Source organism: Falco biarmicus, chromosome 12 (genome assembly GCF_023638135.1).
Source record: "Falco biarmicus isolate bFalBia1 chromosome 12, bFalBia1.pri, whole genome shotgun sequence".
Classification (NCBI taxonomy): Eukaryota; Metazoa; Chordata; class Aves; order Falconiformes; family Falconidae; genus Falco; species Falco biarmicus.
This window is the reverse complement of record NC_079299.1, coordinates 13,638,729-13,647,588: the sequence shown is the minus strand read 5'-3', so window position 1 is coordinate 13,647,588 and position 8,860 is coordinate 13,638,729. Positions and strand designations below refer to the sequence as shown.

Here is an 8,860-nt window from a genome sequence, read left to right as displayed (position 1 = left end):
TCAAAATTTAATTTTTGCCTTATTTTCAGAGACAAACCCAGAATCTATGCATTCCAGGCATGAATAAAAATGAGAGGCTGGAACTCGACAAGTATCATATGCAAAAACTAGTAATAGTTATGAAAATTACAGTCAGATCAAACCCAAGAAACGCTTGGTTCATCGTTACCCATCCACACACCCAGCCACTTCCTGACCTATCCTGGAGCTTCTATGAGGAAAAAAAACCCACCAAAGCATGTGGCCATATCCTTAAAAGTGCCATTTCTATGTAAAGCCCAATTAAGACCACTTTGCAGGGCATGCACCCAATACGGACACACGCTGCAAGAATCCATAAGCTTTGCATTTCCTAACATTCAAGTATTTTACCATGCAACCTATACAAAAATTTTAATGCAGAATTTTCTATTTAAATTTTCAATAGTGTAAAATGGGATGATGCTACAGCTTTACGCCTTCAGTGGAACTTCCAACCGGAACTTCAGCTCCACGTGACAAACACCAACGGTGCAGCTACCTAAAACGACAGCAGATTCTGCTGTCCCAAATAAAAGTGGGCACTTGAAGCCCTATCCTGCCTCCACCATGAGGGAGGTTCACAGAAGACCAGCTTACCTACTCTTCAGAGAGACTCCTGCCTTACCGAGCATCCCAGGAAAAGAGGTAACAAAAGCCTTGAGCTAAATCTGGAGAGAAAGGGAGCAGAGCCTAGAAAAGCACAGCACTGCACAGATGCCCCCAGGGCAAAGCAGTTCATGATGTTGCGGGTGTGCTGGAACCAGCACAGCATGACCTTGGGACACCTCCCTGTTGCTCAGGTTAGAATAGCAGCATTCTCCTGACAATGTGGTGGAAAATAAGAGTCACTGAGGTTTCCAGTCAAAGTCAGGGGGTAGCAACGATGGTTTTTTGTTGGCTTTTTAATTTAAGCAAGGATAAACATGAGGTATTTGTCTAACTTGCAGGTTTCCTTCTCTGCCCCACCCTCTCCCTTTGTCAAGAACACTGAAACCAGCTGCAAGAAATGGAGATGATTCAAAGCCTTTTTTTTTTTTAAAGACTGAGAATCTTTCACAAGGAATATATTCAACATTTTGTGACCTTCTGCATCTGCAATTGGACAGAGACTATCAGGAATGTGGAAGCATCATGGTATTTAACATGTTATATCCAAAATAAGCTTGTACTTTTCACTTGACTTGCAGAAGAAAGCTTCTGGCAGAACCCTGAAAGGCAGACTGCACTTCACACCAGGACAAAACGCCTATTTCTAATCCCCTGCTGCCCATCAATCACCTACAGGAGGATAATGCTAGTAGGCTATTAATCAAAAATGGAAAAGGGGAATGTCATAAAACTTTCGAAAAGTAAACAAGGTCGATACTTAGGAGTGTCAGCATTATTCATAATGCTGAATTAGCTTCTTTTTAGGCAGTCTGGGAGGTTAACAAAAATGCACAAGTTAAAAAGGTTCTTCCAAAATCATAGACCCAGACATTGCAACTGTATCACAGCATCCACTTTATATACAGAAGGAACCAGAACAGACATGGAGAAAAGACACTGCAACACATTATTTTGATTATTTTAATCTTCAAAATTTTCTGCCTTGAGACAGGAATGCATGATAGATAGAAATGGCTCAAACATCTTCACATGAAACACTCTTAATCATAATTCATTCACAATTATTTTTCTAAAACATCTACAGTTACGTAATCCCACCCATTTCCATCCATTATCACAGATTTAATTATTTGTTAAACAGTAGTTGCCAGCAATTGAAAGCTGTAAGGCTTTTTGCATATTAGTAGAATCTTCGGAACTACAAACACAAGAATATCACAACTATAACTCTCACTTTACATGGCAACCCCAGGTGACAGATGTTCCAAAAAGAAATGTGTTGCTTATGTGGAGTTCATAAAAATGACAGAGAGAGAGCTCTGTGCCTTGTTAGCTCTAAAATCCTTTCTCCTTTACTAAGATTATTTGCTAAACCTACAGCATATTCCTCATTTGGAACCAAGAACTTTGACGAGTTTTATCTTCCATTGCTCCTGTTTGGCAAATTTGCGAGTCAGGCAAACGAGAGCTCTCCAGTAAAACCCTATGTACAGAGCACAGTTTAAACAGATGGGTTGCTTGGAATCCATATCTCCCTCCATCTGAAGGGAACTACTTTGAGGTTTTCTGGAACTGTTGTAAACAAGAGGATATTTTTTTTATATATATGTGTGTATATATATATTTATATATTTAATATATAAATGTTCTAAATGTCCTTTGGGAGTCCATTTGTTTTTGTCTTTCCAAATGATGACTAAATACCTGATCTGTAGCATTTCTCCTGAGAAGATACTAGTAAGGGAATGACAGTTTTGATGCACTTTGGAATGGCACAATCACGTAAACGCTTGCACAATTAAGACTTATGAACTCATCCAAAGTTTCTAAACATGATATTCTAACTAAGAACTAAAATACGAGCACAATGCAGCAAGTTAAAAAAGAAAATTCTATGTAATCAAAATATAAACAAGTACATAGGAAATGGATATCTGTCAGTAAATCTATATCTTTTTAAAGTAGGAAACATATGCACTTTAGAAAAAAATGTAGCTATCTGACAAACTTCGTAAAAAAAGTACTTTCCAAATGCATAACAAATGCCAAGATATCCCGTAACTGGCCAGGTATAGCCACATGAGAGCTGCATGGCTTAGAGCAACCCAGGGAGGAGTGGGAGGAAAAAAAAATATCACAAAAACAATAGATCAGCAAGTCTAGGAAAAAAAATAAAATCACATCATCATCATCTAAATTACTGTATGCTTATATCACAACTGCTAAAGGAGCTGGGGGCTGGGGGGGGGGGGAAGTAAGATTGCAGTTTAATGATTCTTAAGAGTTACCTCTAAAAATTCAGAAGAAAACTATCAACTTAATATACTAATCCTAAGCACCAATTTAATAATTTAAATTAATTGTATTTATATTTCTCCTACTAGGGATGGAGCAAGTTCTGCTTGAAGGCTTGAAGTTTAACTCTGGAGCCCATCTGACTTCTGTGTACTTGCCATGCTTCCTCTGCCGTTCACATCAAAGTCACTGTAAAGATTCTCTTTAAGTTTCAGACTCTCTAGGCAAGCAATTCTTTGAAGAGACAATTACGTCCTACAGTTTAAATCAACTTTCAAGTCACGAAAAGTGAAACATGCCTGTATTTGGTTAGTCTGTTATTAAATATTCTATGAAAATGGAACAGCCGACAAAATTCCTCGACAGGATTTGCCTTAGAACTAGCAGCACCCAGGGCGGACCAACTGCGAACACATCCAGACTCCACTAGGAATTAGTAGTGTTAGAAAATTGCATATGTGTTAGATCAAGAAGGCATTGCCATACACATGGCACTGTTATGTTGTTTTCTCTTTTTTTTTTCTTAATGAGAAAAATAGAAACAACAAAGGAAAACAGCCCTAGAAAAAGCTTTTTGGTTGTTTTTTTCTGTTTTGTTTGTCTTCGCACCTGGAAAAAGCAGCACAGTACTCCCCAGCTGGAACAGCTCAGTGCTTCCCATCAGCTTAGTTCTTTCAGAAAGCATTTTCACATGGTTAAAGTGGTCTACTTCAGCTAATTCTCAGAGCAAAATTTTTTCCAGTATGTATTTCATGCCACTTCCTGACACAGCAATTTCAGAACTGAAATGGATCTATGGTAATGTCCACTACTAACTGTGACCAGATCTTGACACAGACCATCAAGCCAGGCCCTTGGGATGGTTCCACACATCAAACTGAAGCTCAGACTAAAAAAAATCATCTCACTGAAACTCAAAAGCTGGAGTGGTCATGAATCTCAGCTACTTTTCCCTATTTGAACCCTCACCCGGTAATGAAAGCACGCACACCAAGGGAAAATGACAACTGCCTGAGCTGGGAGCATTAAGACACCGGTGAGTTATCTTGCTGCTCTTCAGTGACCGTGGATTCGCTGTGCTCCTCGCTCATCTCGTTGGAAGGCTCCTCATAGCCTGGTTCAGCAGGATCCAGGCTGCTCCCTTCACTTTGCTCCTCGCTTTGCTCTTCGCTGGCCTCCACAGACTGCTCCAAGTTGCTCTCCAAAGAAGCCGGAGAGCTGCCAGTTACACTTTCATTTTGGTTCATTTCGTTAAAAGGCTGTGGGAGAGGTGCAGGAGACTGTACAACGTTTTCACTGGCAGGGATGGGCACTTTGGTTGCACTGATGTCTACGACAATGTCATTCTGTGGTAGAGTTACCTTCTCCACAAGTTTCCACTGAATAATACTCATGTCTTTCCCTCCAGTTGAAATCAAGTGACCATCGCTATGGGTGAAGCTGACATTTGTCACATGACTACTGTGAGCGCTGTATTTGTGGCTTGGAGCCTATTGAAAACAAGCAGAAACGTAAATCACATGCTTGACTAGAAGAGCACATGATACCGAAATCTAGAACTCCTGTTATTTTTGCTTAGCCCTCAAGAAGAAAGCTCTTAATTCACATAGGAGTAAAGAACTATACTCATATTAGGTTTTCCCCCACAAGACAGCCTCTCTTCTTAAGGCTTGTAACTTGGGACAGACTTTATGCAAAAAGTCATGGACAACACCAAGGCTAGTGAACAGAAAGCATCAAGCAAGCCTCTGCTCCAGAACTTTAGGAAAATTATTGTCACTTCCCTTTTAGGCATATTATTTTATCTTTTCTATTTTATATATAAACTTAATGGAGAAAACCGTGCCTTTGTCTCTAGCACTGTTCTCAGATACAAACGAGCTATTTAGCTGCCAGGTTCTGAAATGACCAAGCTGGAACAGGTGCCTGGCAATGAAAGCTTCATGCAATGCAAACAAGCACACAGACTAGACTGGTCTAGACTTACCTTTGGCTTGGAACAGGGATACTGAAAGAGATGGACCTTACAAAAATCATCAGCAACTGCTATCACTTTTCGGTTATGGGATCTAACAAGGGCGTTTATGTCTGTTCCATCTGATCCTTCGGGCCAAACTCCTAGGAGAGAGTAGAGCAGATACTTAGTGATGGTAGCTTTGGAAACAAATTAAAAGAGAATTCATAAACAAAAATAAACTCCATAAAGCTGTGGGAAAAGGCAAGCTTAACAAAAGGTAAGTAAGACATTCAACTGGAAAATGGAATATGCATTGCATTAAATGTCATTAATATTTTGCTACTCTAATGCCACTCCCCCACGCCATTCCCTCAGCCAGGATAACCTCTTCAGCTTAATACAGGTTTCCTGTTCAAAACCTCAGTCTTGTTTAAAGCTTATCTAAGTTTACTGCTAAAACTGGCAACCCTTAATTTAGCACTTTCATTCATGCATAAACATTTTAAAGGCAAAACTGATGCCAAAGTGTGGAACAAGCCCAGGTACAGTACATTATGCAGAGATTTATTTTGGTTTTGTTTTAAATCTTAGTATTTGCGTGATTCAAATTTGCGTGATTGATGGTACTTTGCACAGAAACCTAGCCTGTATGGGCTTCGTAGATCTAAGTACTGTCAAATGCTTAAGTACAATTCAATATGCTTTTAAGTGAAAAGAATGACACAGATATGTCTAGACAAAAGAATAACAACATTGCCTGGACGAAAAGCACTGAACAAATTGGGGAGGGGGAAGCTCTAGTTTGAACAAAAAATAAAGACCCCAGAGATTCCCGTAACAAAACTGATGATTCACATCTGCAAGGAAAGCTGAAGAAAAGGTAAGCAAAGGGTTATAAATACTTATTTATGCAAAGGTATCATATTTTTACCGCTCAGACTTGGGCTTCTGATTAGTTCAAGAGTTAGGAGGAATTTCCTCCCCTCAAATTTCACATCCCCCCCCCCCCCCCCCCCCCCCCCGAAAAAGACCTGTTTGTCCAATTGACTGAGAGGGATGTTCATTATCAGATATGAATATATCTCCTTCCTCCCTTACAATCACTGACTTTGGTAAAATAAAAAACACGTGCTGTCTACTATTTTGTACAGCTCAAATCACCAACTTATTTTTTAACTCACACTATCTCTTCTTGTTTTTAAACAAAATGGCAAATAGTGTTTAACTTTTAAAGCTGTTTTTTTTATTCTTCAGTGGGCGGAGTAAGAATTTTATTTTCTCTTAAGAATAACAAAGGTAGCTTGTTAAGCTTGTTACAATGCCAATAAGCTACACTGTAGGTAATCTACTAAATAAAGACATGAAATGCTAAGGAAAGCATTCAGAAATATTTTAGTGATTTCACATCAATGAAATCGATCTGAAAAATATATACTATTCAAGACTTTTCAAGTAGCTCAAAATTAATGAATTTTAACTTTCTCCTGCATTCTATATATAGAACACTGTCATCAGCTGGGAATAATAACGAACTTCAAAAGAGTTTCCTGAAGTTTCAGCTACCACCTTAGGCAGACTGTGCCAAGCAGCTATGCTATTTCCTCTTATTTTTAATTTAAGATTAAAAAGACTAATATTCAAGATTGCATCTCTTATTAAACATCTTTTGTGTTCACAAATTACTTTAGCAGCTCTAAAGGTAAGACAACCCTCTGTCATAAGACAGCAGGATCTGCTTTCAACGTATCAGGCAAACATGGAAAACCCAAGACATTAATATGACCAAGTTCTTAGTTCTTAATAACTTTTAAAGTAACAAAATATATAAATATCAAAATAAAAAAATAACAAAAAATACAAAATCACAGGACGTTGTTATTAGGTACGACACCACCACTTCACTTTTAATAAATTCTGCTAGCCAGCAGTAAGCCTCTCAAAGAATCTGCTCAGACCAAAGTGTGGGAAATGTGCAGTAAGTCAGAGAATGACTTCAAGTGCGCGGGGTGCAGACTGATGATACTGCCGAGCCAACACAGTAACATCAACTGCCAAAAAGGAGCGATGCTATTCTCATCCAAACCACGCACTTCCATCCCCTTCTGCTGACAACAGTGCAATGCCTAAGCCTACGGACACACTATTCACAGAGCTAAATTAGTAAAACACATACCCCAAAAGCCCAAATCCCGTAAACTTAACCTTCTCTCCTGAACGTCAAAGTGAGCAGCCCCCAGCTTGTTTGGATCCCTGAGCCAGCTGACCCTCAGGTCAAAGCCAGACTTCTCCTTTGGGCAGCAAATATCTGCTAGGTTGGCTTAGCTGCACCGTCTGATTTAATGGGAAAATACTTGCCTTTGTCTGAGACTGAGCCATAATTCTAAGATTCTGCAAAGGGTGTCAGACTACCAGACAATATCAAATTAATGCATTATGAATCCTGGCTAGGAAGTTTAAATATATTTGTTCTGCCCCAGAATAACATCACATTATCTGCTTTATCTACTTCACTCCCAGGTCCTCTGGCACACTGAAGATTTTGAGAGCAGTTGAGACTAATTAAACTTAATCCAGAGTAGTTAAAGTTTGTATTAATCCAAAAGGGAATGCAGACAGGATCAGCAGACTTGTCTACTTTTTAAAAGCAAGAAGTAAAAAGGCTTCTTAAAACAGAGCTGCTCATCTCCAGCCTGGCCCCAGTCACCAGTAGCTTTTATCTGACAGCTGTTAGAGACAAAGCCAATGGTCTAGATGTGAAACGAAACTCCTTCTGCACACCCACACCTCACTCCTTAGCTGAGAAGTAAAGGACACTTCTGGGAAAGCGCTGGGATTCAGAGAGCTGCTCCTCTTATTCTGTCTGCTCTACCACCAAATGTAGTTGCCAAAGTTCAGCAGCAACAGAGCCACAGCCTGCTACCTCCACATTTCTGGTACATTTAAGTACTCTGCATAAAATGTAAAATGGCTTCAGCTCCAAGGCTATTCCAAGAAGGAATATTCAGTCCTTACAAAGTGTTTTCATTGCTCCTGCAGAAAGATGTCACATTAGCATCAAAAGTTTTGCTTTCCACTTTTGCTGGCGTCTCCTGAACCTTCTGACAACTCCGTTTCAAAGAAGGCATTTGTGTTGCACTATTATTTCAGTCACAGTAGCAAAGACAGTGCAGAAACGATTGCTGTGGAGCAATTCCTTGTCAGCCCAGGCTTACGTGCATAGAGCATCAGGAGGAAACAGACATGCACTCCACTTAACCCAGACAGACAATAAAAACCAAACACGTACACAACCCGAATCACAGTTTTCAGGCTAACGGGAGCCAACATTTTCAAACTAGCATTTTGCTTCAGAAACAGCACGCTACTGTTTATTTCTGCTACCTACTTCAAGTTCCAAACAACTCAAAACCACTCGCATTGTTTATCACCCAAGTCAGCTTCCCTCTCTGACCCCTTTTTCCCTGCTCTGCCTCAGGCCTTTGGTACTCAGAAAGGCAATCAAGCCTGGTTATGAAGCACCAAACACCATCCACTCAACCAATGTGCCACACAAGAGTCAGCGCTAGCCCACATATCAACTGCAATCCTTTTAAGGCTACTCGCTCATGAAGCACGTAACGGTCCTAAAACTGGCACAACAGGTGCCAGAAGCTACAGAAAGCACTCACAGTTAACTGATTTTCTTCTACCCTTCATAAAAATTAATCTTCACAGTTGAACTCCTAGTAGCTGTGAAGAAAAGATTTGTAGACCTAACCTTCACCTCTAACGAATTTGTTGATTTTACCTGCTTTTGATCTTTCCAATAACGTGAAGGACAGAGGCAGGGTATCTTATCTCAGTGGTGGAAGTGAGATATTCGGCATCCTGCTCATACAACTCGGTTTTACAATACTGACAGGTTGAACCATACTTTTCCACCCCTCACAGAGCAGCTCCACATTTATGGCCAACAGAGCTGCGTTCAGCACAAGCAGT

General features: G+C 39.9%; 1 protein-coding gene across 7 annotated transcripts in view; it reads right to left on the bottom strand.

The window, feature by feature from the left end:
* Window positions 1–1,576: 1,576 nt before the first annotated feature.
* Window positions 1,577–8,860, bottom strand: part of EML4 (EMAP like 4) — a 162,996-nt gene continuing 155,712 nt past the window's right edge. For all 7 annotated transcript variants that reach the window (XM_056357045.1, XM_056357047.1, XM_056357046.1 and 4 more), the window contains 2 exons: window positions 4,913–5,043; window positions 1,577–4,415 (listed from right to left, as the gene is read on the bottom strand). In XM_056357045.1, the coding sequence (XP_056213020.1) occupies window positions 3,951–4,415; window positions 4,913–5,043 (596 nt within the window). In that variant the 3' untranslated portion in view covers window positions 1,577–3,950. The remainder of the gene's footprint in view (window positions 4,416–4,912; window positions 5,044–8,860) is intronic.